The sequence below is a fragment of the Arachis ipaensis genome, chromosome B8 (assembly GCF_059453495.1).
Source record: "Arachis ipaensis isolate K30076 ecotype BB chromosome B8, ASM5945349v1, whole genome shotgun sequence".
NCBI classification, from domain to species: domain Eukaryota; kingdom Viridiplantae; phylum Streptophyta; class Magnoliopsida; order Fabales; family Fabaceae; genus Arachis; species Arachis ipaensis.
In genome coordinates this window covers 20,757,040-20,775,466 of record NC_142443.1, presented here as the reverse complement: position 1 = coordinate 20,775,466, position 18,427 = coordinate 20,757,040, and the positions used below count along the sequence as shown (strand labels likewise).

At 35.9% G+C, this 18,427-nt stretch overlaps 3 protein-coding genes and 1 pseudogene across 3 annotated transcripts; 1 reads left to right on the top strand and 3 right to left on the bottom strand.

Annotated features, from left to right (window-relative positions):
* Nucleotides 1-94: 94 nt before the first annotated feature.
* LOC107610663 (G-type lectin S-receptor-like serine/threonine-protein kinase At4g27290) lies at nt 95-3,846 on the bottom strand. The gene is made up of 7 exons (XM_088495981.1): nt 2,546-3,846; nt 2,273-2,413; nt 1,657-1,817; nt 1,205-1,415; nt 865-1,102; nt 619-769; nt 95-517 (listed from the first exon to the last, which is right to left on the bottom strand). Exons 1-7 carry the CDS (start codon nt 3,795-3,797, stop codon nt 215-217), a joined length of 2,457 nt encoding a protein of 818 aa, XP_088352107.1. The 5' UTR covers nt 3,798-3,846; the 3' UTR covers nt 95-214.
* Nucleotides 3,847-6,080: 2,234 nt separating this feature from the next.
* Nucleotides 6,081-8,276, top strand: LOC107610662 (protein FAR1-RELATED SEQUENCE 5-like; annotated as a pseudogene).
* Nucleotides 8,277-12,607: 4,331 nt separating this feature from the next.
* Nucleotides 12,608-13,585, bottom strand: LOC107610661 (uncharacterized). Its single transcript, XM_016312681.1, has 3 exons — nt 13,472-13,585; nt 12,952-13,380; nt 12,608-12,850 (listed from the first exon to the last, which is right to left on the bottom strand). The coding sequence occupies exons 1-3, from the start codon at nt 13,583-13,585 to the stop codon at nt 12,608-12,610; spliced, it is 786 nt and encodes a 261-aa protein (XP_016168167.1).
* Nucleotides 13,586-17,369: 3,784 nt separating this feature from the next.
* Nucleotides 17,370-18,206, bottom strand: LOC107610660 (uncharacterized). Its single transcript, XM_016312680.2, has one exon. The coding sequence runs from the start codon at nt 18,204-18,206 to the stop codon at nt 17,370-17,372; it is 837 nt and encodes a 278-aa protein (XP_016168166.1).
* Nucleotides 18,207-18,427: the final 221 nt, after the last annotated feature.

Sequence of the window (18,427 nt, the reverse complement as noted above, 5' to 3'; positions counted from 1 at the left end):
CAAGATATACGAGTTTACTTAGATTTTATAATATTTTTAGTACCATAAAACTATGTAAATATATAACGCCAAGATAATGAAAAATAAATAGATGATAACGAAATCAATGCATCATATAAAAGGACTAAACACTTCTATATATTTATTTACTATTGTATATTGAATTGGCTTATCATTGTGATAATCTATGAGCTTATCAATTTTGAATCAAAATCTATCGGGGAGAGACTTGAGTAACTGTCAGATTATTAACAGATAGTTTATTGTTGCTTGATGAAGAATGGTTACCAACCACATCTCTCTCAACAAAGAACCCTCGCTTCTTTGGATGAGGCAATGCCCATTCACTACTCAGCATCGTAAGCACACACGACATGCTTGGCCGATCTTCTGAATTTCGTTGCACGCATAGCAGACCAACATGAATTGATCTTAGGACTTCTGGAAAATCAATTGAGTCTTTGATAGATGGATCAACTATTTGTAAGCACTTGCCTTCTACGAAAAGCGTCCATGCCTGCATTTGTATATATTGCAATAAGTACATAAATTAGGATGATGCTATTTGGTTGGAAACTATAAATGAATATGGAGGACAAACAAAACACTTATTCTTACATGCCCAAGAAGATTAAAATTGTGATCAATATGGATGAATCCTCTATTTCTCTTCCCGCTAACTATCTCTAACACCAGTACTCCGAAGCTGTAGACATCAGATTTTGTTGAGTATATCCCATCAACTATGTACTCCGGTGACAGATAGCCGCTGTGCAAAAGATTAACAAAAAAAATTTGAATCAAGAAAAAGCTATTACTTTCATTTTATATTCCTCTCTACATGTCATGTAATTAGACACTTACTAAGTTCCAACAATGTGCCTTGTATTTGCTTGGTTTTCATTTCCTACAAAGCTTCTTGCTAGTCCAAAGTCTGAAATTCTAGGATTCAATTCGTCATCTAACAAAATATTTCCAGCCTTAAGATCTCTATGAACTATTCTATGTCTTGAATCTTGATGAAGATAGAGAAGACCCCTAACAATTCCATTAATAATAAGAAAACGCTTTGGCCAGTCTAGAAGCTTTCCCTTCTCACAATCTGTTTAAAACAAAATGAGTTGGACTAATTTTCTGATGAGGTTCTGAACCATATGTAATCTTTGTTAAATAAAAGGAAGAGCATGGTTCAAGGGAATCAAACCAAATATAAAGAAGTCCAAGCTTTTGTTGCGCATAAATTCATAAATCAATATTCTCTCCCCTGCTTGAATGCAATACCCTAATAGCTTCACTAAATTTCTGTGCTGAAGTTTGGCAATATGCATAACTTCATTTTTGAACTCTTGGAGTCCTTGGCTTGAATTTTGTGAAAGTCTCTTGACAGCTATTTCCCGTCCATTTTCCAAGATACCCTAGAAATTGCAACCATTGTAAGCTACAAAATATACATATTTAACTTGACATATATTTGCTTCAATTTTATCATTTCAGCAGAGTTATTGAAGTATTGAGTAATCTAGTTGTAAGATTTTTTTTTCCTTTGTTTTACCATACAAAGGTGAGATCTGCTACATATTGACAAGAACAAACTTGATCAAGAATATTATGCATTCTAGACTAAGGGATCATACTTTTTTTTTTCCATTTGATTACCTTATAAACTGATCCAAAACCACCTGTCCCTAGTATATTGTCACTTGAAAAATTACTTGTTGCAGAAGTAACTGTGCACATATCAAATAAGGGCAGTTCCAGATCATCCTCATCATGGTGACTATTTATTGCACCTGATTCTGTTTCTTCTTTTATCTTTCCTACAAAGTAGCATGTAATGAGTTAAAGAAAAAGAACCAAAAATGTCTAATAAGCTCATTTTTCCATGCTATTATAACTTCTGCTATTTCCCAATAATTTAAAAAAAAAAAATGATAGATGTAAATAGAACTACCAACATTACTTTTCTACCATTGTCAACAAGTACAAGACCACCATTACTGATTAACATTACTAGTTAGTTAGTTCTCTGTTGAGATTTTTATATAGGGTGGATGATGCTTATTAGTTATTACAGATTAACCACATTTCAAATGAGAGATATAACGAAACCATGGGGACAAGATAATTTTGTCATGTGACAAACCAAAGTTAAGCTTCTTGGACAAAGAACATATGTCTTGATCATAGGTTAAACTTATCCTAATCTGTAACTAACAGTTTGGATAATTTATATAAGAATCCAAGAATCACATAATTAAGATTGCTTAATTACCTTTGTGATACTTCTTCCATCCATAGATTATGAAGGCCAAGCATAGGATCAAAATTCCAAAAGATAACACACAGCTTACGGCAATGATAATCTTTTGCTTCCGTTTCTTGGACTTCGTTGATCTATTTTGTTCAATTGCTTCTGCAAAATGTTCATTTAAAAAAAAAAATAGAAAATTTAAAAAACAGAGGAAATAGTGAGAATAAAAAAGTATGAAACAAATATTTAAGGGGAAAAAATGCAAAAGGGAAGAAAAATTCCGAAGTATAGTACCTACTTCTTTCCCTGCCATCTTTATATAAATATCTTCAACAGATGCATTCATCACTTTCATATCTATCAGATTACCAAACCAAAGTAAACAACCATTTGGCCCTTTGCTGACATCCAAAGCTGCATAAGCCATACAGGAGCAATCGTTCCAGCACAAGATCCTACAATCCTCAAGTCTCATGCTTCTATTAAACCGTGTCCCTTCAGTGTCTGGTAACTTTAGCCCCGAAAACTTCACAAACCCATCTGAATGATTGCAACTCAATGAAGTTCTCCTAACACAACCACTTGATGAATCAGTTGTATTCTGCACAAATCCATCCAAGCAATTACACATGGGAAACCTGGTTGTATCACAACTAGCATATGCTCCACAGTTTCCATAGTAATCACAGTAATCCACCGGTAAGTGCGAAATTCTGGTCCAACCTGTATTTCCAGCACTCCAACTCGCCCGCTGGCAGAATCCGTCCGATGTTATCTGAACCCTTTGATGCACTGAACTATCAACAAGCCAAAATACACTGTATGTTTCTTCCTCATCAGAAATTATGCTAAATCTAAATACAGAGTCATTTTTCAACTGTGGTCCCCCACTAAACTGAATACCATTCCATGATCCAAAACGAAATCTTTTTGTTGTGCCATCTCTTAATACTAATTGCGGATATCCATCAATCTCGACTTGATAGCTAAAGCTACCTGGAGAAGGATCATCAGAGCTTTTCCATGATGTTGCCCTCCGATTTAGTCCTGTAGCTAAGTTTCTTCCCAACTTCTGTCCAGGCAAGATTGTGTCGCCTGGATAGGCAAAACTTTGCCACACAAAATCTTCCGTGTCGCTATTGCTGTCATCCTGCACAACAAAATTCCCAGAATTCAAAAGCTTTGCAACCGGACTTCGTGCCGATCCTGTCGTGTTGGATGACCAGATAAGACTATTATTACTATCAAGAAGGACTAGAATTTCGGTGGTGTTGACCTTCAAAACCCCTGAGGAGTCAGTGAGGGGTGTTTTTCTGTTTGCAACCCATACTATTGCCTTTGTTGGATCTTTGTTAAACCAAATTCCAACATAACGGTTCTTGGAAGTTCCAGGGCTGAAGAATCTCAATGCAAAGGTTTCATCTGCTGAAACTAATGTCTCACCATCACTGATAGATTGCAGTGTGTTAATTGTGTCTCTTGGAGCACAAAATTGTATTAAATTCAGCAGAGAGAAGCATAACAGGAGAAGGCTAAAGGCTTCCATCAATCGTTTATATTCTTCTTGACAGTGTCAATAATATATCAACCACGTATGCGTTGAAATGTTGTACTATTTTCAATTTAAGGTATTTGAGCTTGACCTTTTTTGCGTAACTTTTATTTTACTTAAAGTTAGTCTTGCAAGAATGTACTACGTCATCGGCGAACTTTATCCACAAGATTGGATATTTAAATCTTAAGAAGTTCTCTTATCAAGTTAGTGTATCATTTATTACTCTCAACTCCGAAACTGAGATCTTGTATATATTCTATCTATTCTATATTATTATTTATTAGAACATCGCTAATGCTACATCTAATTTCAGTTTTATTTTAAGTCTTATAAGATGATATAAACATTTGTAAAAGCATATGTTATAAATAATAATTTAAAATTAAAAATAAAATTTATTCCTCTAATACTTTAGTCTTAATTTAGTTAAAATTTTATATTATTTTTAATTATTTTATCAATATAATTATGTGAGCAGTAAAATTTTATTAGTTTTTTATTAAAGTAATATTATATCTGATATTTCTAAGATAATGCTGATTTTATTTTATCAATCAATTTTAATGTATATTTTAATTATAAATCAATTCATTTTTTTAAAATATCAAAAATGATACTTTAAAAATACTCTATTAAAAATGCTCTATTATTTCTCAATAATATTTTTTCTTTGTTTTCACCAAGACATAAACGACTAACTTTAAGTTTCAACCAAGTAAACTTTAGAAAGATTTTTCATTAAAATAGAAAAAAATATTTATTGAAAGAGAAATTCTAGATGATTCATATTAAGAGTCGAGATTTAAATCTCACTTTGTGTATATAATATTGTAATAATTTAATAGTCAATAATTAATTCTTAAATAAAATTTTGTGATAATTTAGTCATTGACCTATCAATTTAAAAAATATTATAAAAAATCCAAAAAATTAATATTAATTTAAATATAAGACAAAACTAAAAAAATATTGGCCAGTTAGAATTCCTCCGATATTATTCCATTCCATATGAAAATATGTTTCTCAGTAGGTGATTTCTTCCAAACCCATGGCAATTTTGTGGGTAAGTTACCCTTGCACATGTGTCATCATCTCAGCCATTGATCAAAAAAATTTTCAACCTTTCATTATTGCATTCATTGATAATAGTAAAAGCCTTTAATGAACATATACTATAACAAATACTACATTAATTATTGTATACATATACTATATAGTGTATTGGGGAACATTTATAATTATAATTTATAATCTCTGACTTGTTTTTCATTTTATAAAATACCCTCCATCACTTTCTGAAATTCAACATGCATGTCTCACAAGCCTTTAATTCATGTTTCACTTCCTCGAAAACGCATAGAACCCACTGCCCACTGGTCTTTTCGCCTTCGTTCTATACCCACTACCCAACCCTGAAATTTGTTATCCTAGAACCCACTACCCAACCCTGTTTGATTTTTTCGCCTTCGTTCTATACCCAGCGTCCATTTAGCAAGAATGATCTCCTTCGAGTAACAGGTTCCGGAACTGGTACTCTGCTTTCGTCGGATTGGCGTCGACGTCAACTGAGGAGAGGGCGAACGCTAAACTGATGTGGCTCCGGTAAAGAAATTTGTAGCAGAACTTCTGCTAAATCCGAAGCTGTGGCTGCTGGAAGCTGGTTTACCAACATTCATTTTTCGGCTGCCTTCGAATTAGGTGCGTCGGATTAGGTAAAGGTCACCTCCCTCCGACTCCGACAGTGCATTTTTTATCCGTTGAAGCTCAACCTCTGGTTGTCATCAAGGTATGTCCGATTAAGTTTTTTTCTTAATCCAGGTTAGTTTAATTTGGATGATAGTCTATGCCTTTTAAACGGTTCTCTGTTTAGGGTGTTGGGTTGCTATCCTTGAATTTGGAAATTAAGTTACATTATCCAGTTTTATGCTGTGGCTAGCTTTGGGGAATTCAAATTAAAACCTAATAATGGGGTCAAAAATAATTGGGTTAGTTTAATTGGTTTTGGTTCATTTAATTTTACATGCAGCTTAGTTTAGCTTCCCGTAGTTGCTGTCATTGGCTCTGTTTATTGACATTTTTGGGTAAAATTATGGCAGGGGTTAAATTATGTCCATAAAGGAGGATGATGTTAAGAATGATTCTGATAATGATTTAGGTGATGATTTTGATTATCAACCGAATGCAGAAGATGATGCTGATGACGACGATGTGGATTCGCTGGATTCCACTAGCAAGAGTGAAGAAGTTTGTGGTGTAAAAAGAATAGCGGATTTAATGGTGGAGGATATTTGGAACCTGGAGTTTAGGACGGAGGATGAGGCTTGCCAATTTTATAACGCTTATTCTTGTTGGCATGGATTTGTAATGAGGAAGGACGACGTGGTTAGGGATAATCAAGGTAGAATCATTAGCAGGCAACTTGTTTGCAACAAAGAGGGCTGGAGAAATATGAGGTATCTTGATATGGATGATAGATCAAGGGAGGCAAGGTCACTAACGCGAACCAAGTGTCCAGCTCGACTTAGGGTAAAGCTTGACTACGGCTACGGTAGATGGAAGGTATCATGTTTTGTGGAATCTCACAACCACGATTTGACGCCACCCCAATTTGCGCATCTGATACCGGCCAATTGTCGTCTAACTGTCACTGATAGAGTCCAAGTGGAAAATCTTCATAATTTTGGTGTCAAGAGCTGCCATATTATGGGGTATATTGCATTCCAGAAGGGTGGATATCGTCATGCTGGCTTCACACGAAAAGATTTGTACAACCACATCGATCGCTATCGTCGGGCAAAAGTTAAAAACGGGGATGCCAATGCGGCAATAAACTATTTGATTGGCAAGTCAAACAACGATCCGCTGTTCTTTGGAAAGTATACGTTCACTAGTGACGAAAGGCTGGAGCATATTTTTTGGGCAGATGGGCAGTCAATTATCGACTATCACTGCTTTGGAGATATTGTTGCCTTTGATTCAACCTACAAGAAGAATAAATACAACAAGCCTTTGGTCATTTTCTCTGGATGCAATCATCACGGGCAGACTGTTATCTTCGGCTCCGGCCTACTATCCGACGAAACCACAGAGACGTATAAGTGGTTGTTGGAAACTTTTGTTGAAGCTATGGGTGGGAAAAGTCCAAAAGCAGTAATAACTGACGGAGACCTTGCCATGCGAGATGCAATCAAGAATGTTCTGCCTGATGCGACCCATCGGTTATGCGGATGGCATCTACAGAGAAATGCATGTGAAAATATAAAGAATCCTAATTTCCTGCGCGATTTTAAGGGTCTTATATACGACAACAACGACCAGAGAGACTTTGATCGAAGATGGGCAGCCATTTTGGATAAGCACAACCTTGTTGGCAGTACCTGGATGGAAAAGACGTACGAAACTCGTGAGATGTAGTCCCATTGTTTCCTTCGGGATAAGTTTTTCGGTTACATAAGGACGACATCACAGTGTGAAGGTATAAATTCTCTCATCAGATTTTATGTTAATCGCAAGAACACCCTCATTGACTTCATGCATAACCTGGATAGGGCCTTAAAGGAGTATAGAAACAACGAATTAATAGCTGACTTTAAGTCTCAGTGCTCAGAGCCAGTGATGATTACCTCGTTGGAGGTATATGAAAGATCTGCATCATGTTATTTCACGCGAAACATTTTCAAGGAAATTCGTTATGAGATTCAGAGGGCAGGGGCTTTGAATATAACGGTACTAAGCATAACCTTGGACAAGGTAGAGTTCAGTGTGACTGCTCTCGGAGACCCGGCCAAAGATCGACGGGTGGAAGTCGATAGAGGTAAGAATCTGTTCTCGTGCTCGTGCAAGCTGTTTGAATCACGTGGTATTCCCTGTAGTCATATCTTCTGTGCCATGAAGTTCGAAAACATACTTGAGTTTCCAGATTCGATGATATACAAAAGGTGGACAAAGAATGCAAAGAACGAATTTATTAGTACAGAAATGCCTGTGAATGATGACATCGAAAGGGTCTTAAAGTTTCGAGTTGGAGCATTGGCATCGAATTGCAACAAGCTGTGTGATATTGCTTGCAAGGATCTTGCAGACTTTGATGAAGTCCAGTCTGAACTTGTCAATTTAGTTATCCGCCTACAGTCACGCAAACAAGGCAAGTCAACTCCTAATGTTAACGTGGAAGGCATCAACAATCCCTTTGTTGTCAAAAGCAAAGGAGCCCCTTCCAAGAGGTCTTCTTGGAGGAAGAAGAGAGCATGCTCTAATTGCCACAAGTACAGTCATTACTACAAGCGCTGTCCAGATCTGATGCAGCATAGTGTGGAAGGTAACCCTCGCGATCGATCATACGACAATGCATCAGCCAAGGACTCAGGTTTTAGTCCAGAAAGGTTTGCTAATTCTTCGAGGTCGTTCTCAATTAAGTTCGAACACCACTCAGGACCTAATACCAAGGTACGATTTGTTTATTCTAAATAGGCTCCTGCTGTGAAAATCTTGTTCGGTGTGTGTCCCTTTAAAAACCATTAAACTATGTGAATGTTCCTCTGTTTGCGCAGCCTTTTAAAAAGGGTGGAACAAGGAAGCTTACGGCGACTGGTATGAGGAACCGAAAGGGTAAAGACAACACTTTTGTTGAGGTAATTTTTTTGAATATAAACATCTAATTTCCGTGTCATAAACTGGGTAAATTAATGAAGATCTCGTTCTTCTTGTCTAAAAAAAAATTTATAAAACAGCGGAGCCTCCATGAAAGCAGTGAATCCATTGACATCGCGTCCACGAATGGTGTTTTCAATAAAAATCTCTACTCGTTAACACAGGTGTGATGTGTAAAACTCCTCTTAACCACTTTGCGATGAATGACTATTATGGTTTTATGCATGATTATAGTTTCTGATTGGGGATTATGATGTTATCAGCATGTGAAGGAGTCACAGCAGGACAAGAGACATTCATTCACGAACTATGAATGCGTTAATGATGTCATTGATGATAAATGTGACACACGACATGTGCAGATCGATGTCCGAGATCCGTTACCATCGTCACTGCCTTGTGGCAACAAACAAGGATCGTACATGGCATTGTTCGCGTCGATGCATAGGACACTTTGACCATTTGAAGGAATTAGTCTTCTGAATTTAGTGCAATGCAAGTATAATTGGTTCTAAAAGCATGATCTATCCTGATTTACTGACCGCAATGTATTTGTCACTGCTTGGTATTGAGGAGTTTTAAGTTGTAGTTATTTACGTTAACTATGAATATGTCCATTAGGGTGATAATTATGTTCAATAATATGTATGTGATTTGCTTACATTGTTGTATTCTCGTTGCAGTAAATTGTGGTTGACTTTTGGGTAACGAGTTGCTACCATTATGATTATCCAATTCAGTTGATCAATTAGAGTTGTGTAAATTGATTTTTTTTCCCTACTTAGTCCATTATGATGACAATAATGTTGAATAATATGCATGTGTTTTGCTTACATTGCTGTATTTTAGTTGTAGTTTATTGTGGTTGCATTTGGGGTAAGGACTTCCTACCATTGTGGTTATGCAATACAGTTGAAAAAATAGAGCTGTGTTAATTGATTTTTTTCCTTTCTTAGTGCATTTGATTTACCAACCAAATTATTAGATTGAATGGGTTGTAGTCTCCAAGGTTGAATTGTTCATAGATGGTTTTAAATCTCTTTTGTAACGTTGAGGTTGTGAATCTACTTTGTTATTATGGATTTTCTATATTCATTGAAAATTTTATTTAAGGGGAAATGACACACTGTGTATGAAAGCAGTTTGAAATATATATAGATATATGAAGCAGAAAATTCGTAAACACAAACACATTTTTATTCGCTCATATCATAGTTTCGATTATTAGGTTCAATAACATTTTGAAGTTGTTAGAGTCTTACATACTGACAGAATTTAACATTAGGAATAATAAATGTTTGAAACACTGCGGACATTTCCTTTAAGTTGAACAATAGCGAATCTTTCTATGTTATCAGCTATTTGACTACAGCATGACTTTACTTTGATAGGCAGGGTTTTGCTTCCTGGGATTGAGAGCTTGAATATTTCCAAAATGTAGTCATCTAGCACCCGTAACATTGTTGACTATTATGACCTGATATTAAGAAAACTCAGCACGACAACTATACACAATAGATGAATCAAAAAAATCAATTAATTCAATAAATCTAAAAAAAGGATCCACAAAACTGCTACTTACTCTTTAGCCTTTGGATTTTAGGTTCTTCATCAATTTCCTTTCCCAGTGGACACAACCTACTCCGTGGTGTTTCCAATGTTTCATACATTTGAATCTAATTTCAAATTGATTTAAAAAAAACACCAAACGAGAAACACACAGATCCTAATACCTTATAATGTACAAAGTCAAACATGTTAATCCAAGGGGAGATGAATGAGTTATTACGATGAAGATTTGCACTTGAACGCCCGAAAGGTACTCACCACCACGAACATGATAGGGCTGAGGAGATAGGATGATGATATTAAAGTATGCGGTGGCCTACTTCGTTTACGATTATGGATCACCCCTCATGCATGTAGTTGAGAATGTGTTAGAATAATTTCCAAAATGATATTCTGCGTTAATTAATATTAAGCAACTACTAGTAAAACAAAATCAGTTGCTAGTTCGTGCTTTGTAACGCAGGTCATAGACAACCATGAAATCTGATATCGTTGGAACTACCAACCGGAGATAAAATAAAAGGAAAATGGAGCATGAAAGAAGATATCATTGTTTGGTTAAATGAAGGTTGGCACAGAATTAATGAGATACTAGGATTGAAGCATGGATATTTTGTAGTTTTTAAGAGTACAAGTTAATCCAATTACAATTCAATGGTGATTCAATCTAGTATCTCAGCGATCGATTATTGTAGTTTGAGAAATTTTTTGTTACGATTGCAAACGTGCGAATCGAAAAATCATTTCCAACACGGCAGTGATTGTGACGGAAATTCGACAAACTGGAATAATCGACCTCTGAGTCACATTAATGGATCACACACGAATTTTAACTTAGGATTGACCTTAACACGTACATACCACAAAAATACTCAGACTTTAGTCCCTGTAACTTGAGAACTCTATACCAAACATTCATTTAACCAAACGCTAACCTCTTCATTCTTACTCTCCTTTGCGTTTATTTCATTTCCGCTTGGTAATTCCAACGAATTCAAATTTCATAGTATAAAACAGATCCCCTTTTATTAGGTTTGCGTCAGACAAAATTTTAATAGCTTATTTTCTAACAGCATAGACAAAGCTAAATACAATATTACGTACCGATTCATCTGTAGTGGTCGGAAGGAAAACGGGTCCGAGCATTGTATAATAGCTGGATCTTAAGCTTACATGTGTTCCAGTATGGGTATATCGAGACTTCATACATCCTTCATGCAGCAGCAAAGGTTATTGACCATCATCTTCACTATTGTTCGCATGTACCTCATCCGTTAGTGTTTCTGGATATAATTAGGTGGCCTAAAAAATGACTTAAAAATCAACCTAGTTGCACAAACAACGACGCCAAAAATAACATATACAAAAATTTCGTATTCATTGAAGCAAAGAAATCAAATATTCACATACCCGAAAATAAAGAGATCCACCAAACTGCTACGAATCCTGTAGTCTTTGGGTATTAGGTTCTTCATCAATTTCTTTTCGCATTGGACACAACCTTCTCCGTATAGTTTCCAATGTTTCAACACCTGTCCATCTGATTTCAAGGTGATTAAAAAAAAAAAGCAAATGAGAAACACACAGATCCTTATAACTTATAATGTACAAAGTCAAACATGTTAATCGAAGGAAAAACGAAGGAGTTCTTACGATGAAGATATAGGGTTGAACGCCTTAAAGGTAGAAGCCACCACAAACATGATATGGCTGAGGTGATAGTATGATGATATCAAAGTATGCAGTTACCTACTTTGTTTATGATTCTGGATCACCCTCTGATTACATCTGCTTAAGGACCTTAAGAAATAAAAAAAAAAGTACACACTCCACGCTAGACCTGGAACCCAGCTGAGATCCAAGCCCAACTACAATAAATTACCCATCCTTGAGTCATTAAAAGAAACTGCGATTGGGCTATTTTACTCATTGATTGGGCTGAATTAAGTTTTTAATATTCTGTTCATGTACCAAAAAGAAAAACATTTTTCATTAAACCAAGTTCAAAAAAAAAATTAACTGGTGACATATGGCTTCCTTCAAACATTACCGGTGTTTTCATCTTTCTCGATTTACTTTTTTTTCTTTAACATTTTAAGGTCCAAGAAAACCAATTTAAAAAAAAAAATTCCCCTTTAAATGGTCAATTTAATACCCAACATATTAAGAGAGTTTCATTTACAAAAATATGAGGTTTTCTTGTCTTCCTCACCGATTGGGCCAGATTTTTTTTTTGTAAAGGCCAACAAAGTAATCAATTTATTCTGGCATTACTTCAAAAAAAAAAAATAAGGCAACTCTGCCATTTGTACTTGGAAAACTAATTTTTGTCCAATCAAGTTAAAATGGAAAAGTCAATTAAAAAACGAATAGAAACCTATAATATTTGGGAATGCGAATCTGTTTTAGTTAATACCGAAATTTGTTTTCAACTTAATAACACCCAAAAAAAGTCAATATAATTGTTCAACAAGCAAGAAACATATAATACTTCCTAAACCTACGGGAAAAGTCTTAGCATGATATGGACAAAGAGGTCAAACACAGGGGATTACGCCTTCAGTTACTCATCCTTATGCATCCTATCTGCATCGAACCTGGATGATCGTCACTGGCTCATTTGATATCACCTCGAAGACCCCCACACCACCTGGCTTGAAGTTGCACAATGAAGCAAAGTTCTCCCATCCTCCAGAAATAACGCCGAAGCTACCATCCCTTTTTCCACTGTACCTTGTATATGTAGCTTCGACCTGTATGTGGCCATGTGTGAGGATGATAGGGTGCCTCTGACCAGTGAAGTGACTGAGATGAGGGACGTTCAGCTGATTATAACACAAGAATTTTCAGTTAGTATTAGCTAATTTAATGCTTTCTTCAGTAAAATAATATTTCAACCAAAATGTTGCAACAACTTAACGCTTACCAACAATCGCGACGACATCATGCGAGCAGTTAGGTCCATCACAAAAAAAGGCCACTTGCTTTTGACCTTTGCGGCAACCGCTCTAGCACTGGCTGATGGAGGGACGTTGATACACTTTGCAATTTTATAATTACCAGTCCTTACATATGGTGGTTCTTCAGGATCACGGAGTTGGTATGAATTCTCAATGCCACCAAAATCAAAAATCCGGACTTGGAAATTGGAGTTTCCTTTATGTGTGAAATATAGCATGGAGTCCAGATTGATTTTGTACATCTGGTAGAACTCCTCCCAGCCACGAGTCAATGCAATTTTGCCACTTTGGAGTTGCGTCCAGAAGCACCGACAGGGGTTATTCCTTCCGTCAGGCACAACCAGGTCCAGGTAGGGGGTACGGTTTGGTAGCTCATCGGGAGTTATAGGTAATGACTGTTACACATAGGTCAAGTTCTGTCAAAACATCAATAGCATTGCAAGAACTTTAAAATTAAGAGGTGTGTAGTCAAGGGATGTTAATTACCAGTTTGAACATTGATGGGCTTATTACTGGCTTCAGAAACCTCAACTTGTAGTTCTGTGTGGTACCGTGATCCATCACTTGCACTCTCTTACCCTTGTCCTTCGAAGACGTCATCTATGGCAAGTGTCACACAGTGATCAAGTTCAAAAAGGAACAAAATCAGAGTTCATTTAAAAAAACTCATACAGTTGAATCTTTTGATTTAAAATCAACACACATGCATGTTTTTGGAATTGGAAACAAAGTGGTTCAATTTTTCCACATACAGTGCAACTATATTTTGTTGAAATGGTTTACTGTCGTGATCTATTGAATCTTTAACAGAACAATCTTAATCAAATCTAAATGCATAAAATCCTTTTCAGACGAACAAATCAGAAACCCAAATCAGTCACCCATTCATTTAAAAAAGGTTAACTGTCTTATTTTGATTTTACAACGATTACATTTTTATTACATTGACACTACATGCAGATGATGATTAACAACCGATCACTATCAGGAGAAGAGTTAGGATAGAGTTTTACCTTGTTTGACATTTTCTCCGAGACGAAGCTGTTGGAGTCGATACCTTCAGCAGCAAATTGTGTGTTAGGTTGGGGTTACTATGAGGAGTGTTTTGTGAAGGAAGATGGAAAGTGAATAATGATTACTGAAAGATACTTATGTTACACGCTTGTGAATGAAAAAAAAATATAAAGTAAAAAATAAGGGATTAAAACGCGGCGTTTAAAAAAAATTGAAATTTTAATTTAGCTATTAAAACCTTGCGTTTTTCGATAATCTCCAATAAATATTCCGTTCTATCCCAATAACTCTCCGTAAATCCCTCTCCATCGATTCCTGTTTTCAACGAAAAACTAAATAAAATTTAATTTACCTCCCAAAAAAAAAGAAATCCTAGGAAAATGAAATTATTAATTGTTTGCTATTAACCTAATTAATGTTTGCAAAGTTGTTGGAACACATTTTATGACTTAAATAAAATAATTAATTTAATAAATCGGTTTATACGTAACTACTACTATTTCCTTTGAAAATTAAATTCTTCAACATTTGTTACTAGCAAAATTAATGCTAGATTAAAATATAACTGGTAGAAACTCAAAACAAACGTTTTAAAATTTTTAAATTTAAATTCAATTTTTTAAATAATTTGATTACTGGGTATCTTTTTTCTTTTTTTAAATGCCTGTGACTACCTATTTTGATAACTATTAGTGTTTAAATTTAAATTCTTCAATGAAAATTATTAACCTACATAAAACTAAAAAAATCTTTCATGTTTGAGGCAAAAGTAACTGGGTAAGTTAAAATGTTGAAATCATTTGATTACTTGCTTTCTTGATACCTAATAGTATTTAACAACAACGTGTATTAGTAATGGATAACAATTCCATTTTGAAAACATTTTCTGATTCAATTAAAGGGGATCTCTGCACATTTATAAACGACACATTTCCAAAATATTTTGATAATCAATCAATTAAAGGATATTTTACGTTTTCCAATAATTAGGATAACATAGAGTTGGCTAATAATAAGTACCCTCTACCACTGATTCGACGTTTGGATTAATTTTACATTAAAAGGTTTAATAAATTCTCAACTAACATAGTAACATAGCAAAAAAACTGAACAGAAAAAAAGTTACACTCATTAATCAACTATTCTTCGTCTGAACACTTCCTTGGCATCTCCCTCCCTTCAACCACAGCCATCTTCGAAGTAATTAAACAAGAATGGAGCTTGGATTCCAGTAAGCATCTTCTTCAATTTTTACTACCTCCTTTGATAGCAGCCGTATCTGTAAAGAATAAAATCGAGCATATTTAAATAACTGCATGCAAGAGAATAAGTAAATAAAGAGTCACAAAATATTTGGCTATTCCCTTCTTTTAGGTTTCGGTTCCCTATGTTTTATTTGTTGTTGTTTCTTCATGTTGGTTAGGTATGTTAATGCATTAAGGAACATACAACAATCGTACAACCAGTTTTATGTCTTCGGGCTCTTTGCAACAGATGTACATATATCCACAATTTTTCCTTCTTTCGTTGTTATGATTCTGTTAAAAAACATTTGGAAAACTAACTTGCCATGGTTTTGTCTTGTTCCGCCACAGGATGATGTTGAATTTCCACGTAATATCGTGAATCTATTCAAGTGGTACAGTACCACTGATCTTTATTTAATAGACACTCAAGACAATTGCCTCCACATCACGCCCAAGAGAGACAGTGACATGTTTTGGATTAAGGGAGCTGATTTAGGGAGGATACGACGCATGTATAGACGATGTTCTTTGCTGAGTGTGGAGCTTAGGTATGTTGGCTGGGGAGTATTCTACATGATCGTCAGGGACATTAACCGGAAAGATGAACCTCCGTGTTTCGTTGATGAACTGTATGCATCGAAGGTGTTGCCTGAACATATTATACAACGCTTAGCTTCGGTGTGCGGTGCTTGCTTCAACAAAGAAGCCCAACTTAGAGTCTACCACACCGAGATGTTCCTTAGGAATCACCCCCGGAGCCAACAACAGCAATATTTCGATACTCAGCAGTCAGGGTTAGTAACATCTGACCACTATTTTCTGGTCTAATTTCTCACGTTTTCATGTTTTATGCCTAAATTTTTTTAACTCAACTACAGTGTAAACAAGAGGCAACATGGTGGGGGGCTGAGGCAGGTCCTAGTAAGCGACAGCGACCCAAGACCTCTCCTGACTCGTCCGTCAACCAGGGGTCGACTTAACAGATTTATGCAGACCTTTAAAATTTCCTGTGTAGTGTAATTAATCAAAATGTTATTCCGAATGTGTTATTTTGTATGTGATGTTCTGTGTTTGACATTTGGTGACCAGTTGTGATATTCTATGGTTTGTATTTATGGTGCATATCTTGCATTCTATTTTATTGAGACTACGTTTGGTTATAAGCAGTGTATCGACCAAACAGTGACTGCTACTGAATGCAAATACAATGCTACTGAATGCAAATGATACTGTTTGCACATATCATATATGATAACAATAGTATGTGGGAAAACAATTGATTAGGTTAAGCATTTAACAGAAAAAAAATTTCATGTTAACTGTTAAACAATCAGTTTTGCCATAAAAAGAATTTTAGAGGTTTAGCTATTCTTCTTGTTTAAGATTTTTTTGTGGCCATAACAAAATCATTGTCACAATATTGTATTCCCTCAAGAATGTTGGGTTTATTTGATTTCTTCACTTTGTTATTTGTTAATTGGGGCACTCTCCCGGTTTTGGGTTTTAAAAAGCTAAAAAAAAACGAAACGTACTAGAGTTCCAAAACAAGTACATTGTCACTGGCCCACTTAAATTTCAATTGGAATTTTTGGACATAGTGTATAATCCTTTATGTTTTAGAAAGATTTTTTTTCTAACAACAGCTTTAGGGCCCACGAAAAAAACTAAAAACTTATACACAAAGTGTCTGCCACATACACCAGTCCGATTTCAAAATGTCCAACTAAAAAATGTGATATTCAACTAATATATTTCCAAAAAACATTCCTGGTATGTCTCCTACGTTAGTCCCAACAAGTTCAAGTACATCATAATATCTTATGTTTGGGAGGTGTATGGTGAAGGACTCCAAACGACATGAACTTAATTAATGGTCATAGGGTTTGTTATTTCCAATTTAAACTTCATGACCACAGCCGAATAAGGAACCAGATTGATCAAGATTTTATCAACAAAATCCGGTAACATGGAAAGATAATTTAACTTGGATATAAAAAATGACCATATAACGTATAAATCAGCTCCCTTAACAAGTAAAGATTCTAGTGTAACTAAATTATTTTGAAAAAATGACACTAACCTTTATCGTCTATTGTAGACTAATTCACACAGCGATAATGTGTTCATGTCCACCATCTGATCCAACTTTTCATGCCTTGTATGGTATGATGAACAACATTTTTGTCCCCTATGATAATGCGCGGGATAGATGCGTCGTTGAAAAGAATGAAAGCAAAATCACCCGAGTCTTTGTCCCTCCGAGGCATGACTGTCACCCTTTGAACCACATGACCAAACAAGTTGCAGAAAAACTCAGCAATGCCATCTGCAGTGGGCATGGACTCTCGACCGAAGCATACGGTCAGTGTCTTTGGACATTCCGCGTCATCCAGCTCCTTGCAGACGTACTTCTGCTTTCTCTTATCTTGCTCAGTTTGCCTTCCTCCTTGTTGCATATGCAATCCTCGGCCATTGTTATGTCTACTCGATGCCTCTGGTGCAACTGATATGCACTGGTCCTGTGTGTTGAAACCCAATAGTCTTTTAGGATTCCTCTGATACTCCAACCACACGGCATCCATTGTTATGTCGCCTAGAATTCTAGAGCAAATGTTTGAGAGGGTATCGAAAATTATCGTTAGGAGGACGGATCTCATCCTATGAACCTGGTATAAGGTGAGCTCAGTTTTCAGCATGTGTCTGAGGGTTTCGAGTTTTCTGGATTTCTCCACAACCCCTGAGAACTCCGAAGATAGTAGGCATTGCAAACAGATGACACATTCCTTGGAAAGACTGTTCATAAACCAGCCTTCCTTTTTTATGGCTGTTTGCACAATACCACTCAGTCCCATGGTCTCCATTGACAGTAGAAATGCCATGACCATCAAGGACTGTTTAACTTCACGGTGAAGGACTTGTGTCAGCATCCTGAATGCAGTTCGATCGATTCCATGAAACATTTCTAAACATTAGATTGCCATGCTTGAGGGCTTTCTTCTAGTATCCATGTTGTATGGGGTAGAATTTGTAAGCATATAGTTTGTAGTTGTAGTTTTTTATGCGTAGACCACCAACTCATTGCCTCCTTCTTGTACGCATGCAGCATGGTCTCCACTTTATTGCACCATGTTCTTGCTCGTAGTCCTAGACTAACCATCACCTAGTTAATTGGAATATTATT

What these genes read in the sequence shown, in the direction of transcription:
- LOC107610663 (XM_088495981.1), bottom strand. Translation starts at nt 3,797, where the DNA reads ATGGAAGCCTTTAGCCTTCTCCTGTTATGCTTCTCTCTGCTGAATTTA. An exon ending in GATGGCAGGGAAAGAAGTAG is followed by an intron (nt 2,414 to 2,545) that starts GTACTATACTTC and finishes AACATTTTGCAG; the next exon opens with AAGCAATTGAACAAAATAGA. An exon ending in ATTTTAATCTTCTTGGGCAT is followed by an intron (nt 518 to 618) that starts GTAAGAATAAGT and finishes ATACAAATGCAG; the next exon opens with GCATGGACGCTTTTCGTAGA.
- LOC107610660 (XM_016312680.2), bottom strand. Translation starts at nt 18,206, where the DNA reads ATGTTTCATGGAATCGATCGAACTGCATTCAGGATGCTGACACAAGTC.
- LOC107610661 (XM_016312681.1), bottom strand. Translation starts at nt 13,585, where the DNA reads ATGACGTCTTCGAAGGACAAGGGTAAGAGAGTGCAAGTGATGGATCAC. An exon ending in GCCCATCAATGTTCAAACTG is followed by an intron (nt 13,381 to 13,471) that starts GTAATTAACATC and finishes TATGTGTAACAG; the next exon opens with TCATTACCTATAACTCCCGA. An exon ending in TGATGTCGTCGCGATTGTTG is followed by an intron (nt 12,851 to 12,951) that starts GTAAGCGTTAAG and finishes TGTTATAATCAG; the next exon opens with CTGAACGTCCCTCATCTCAG.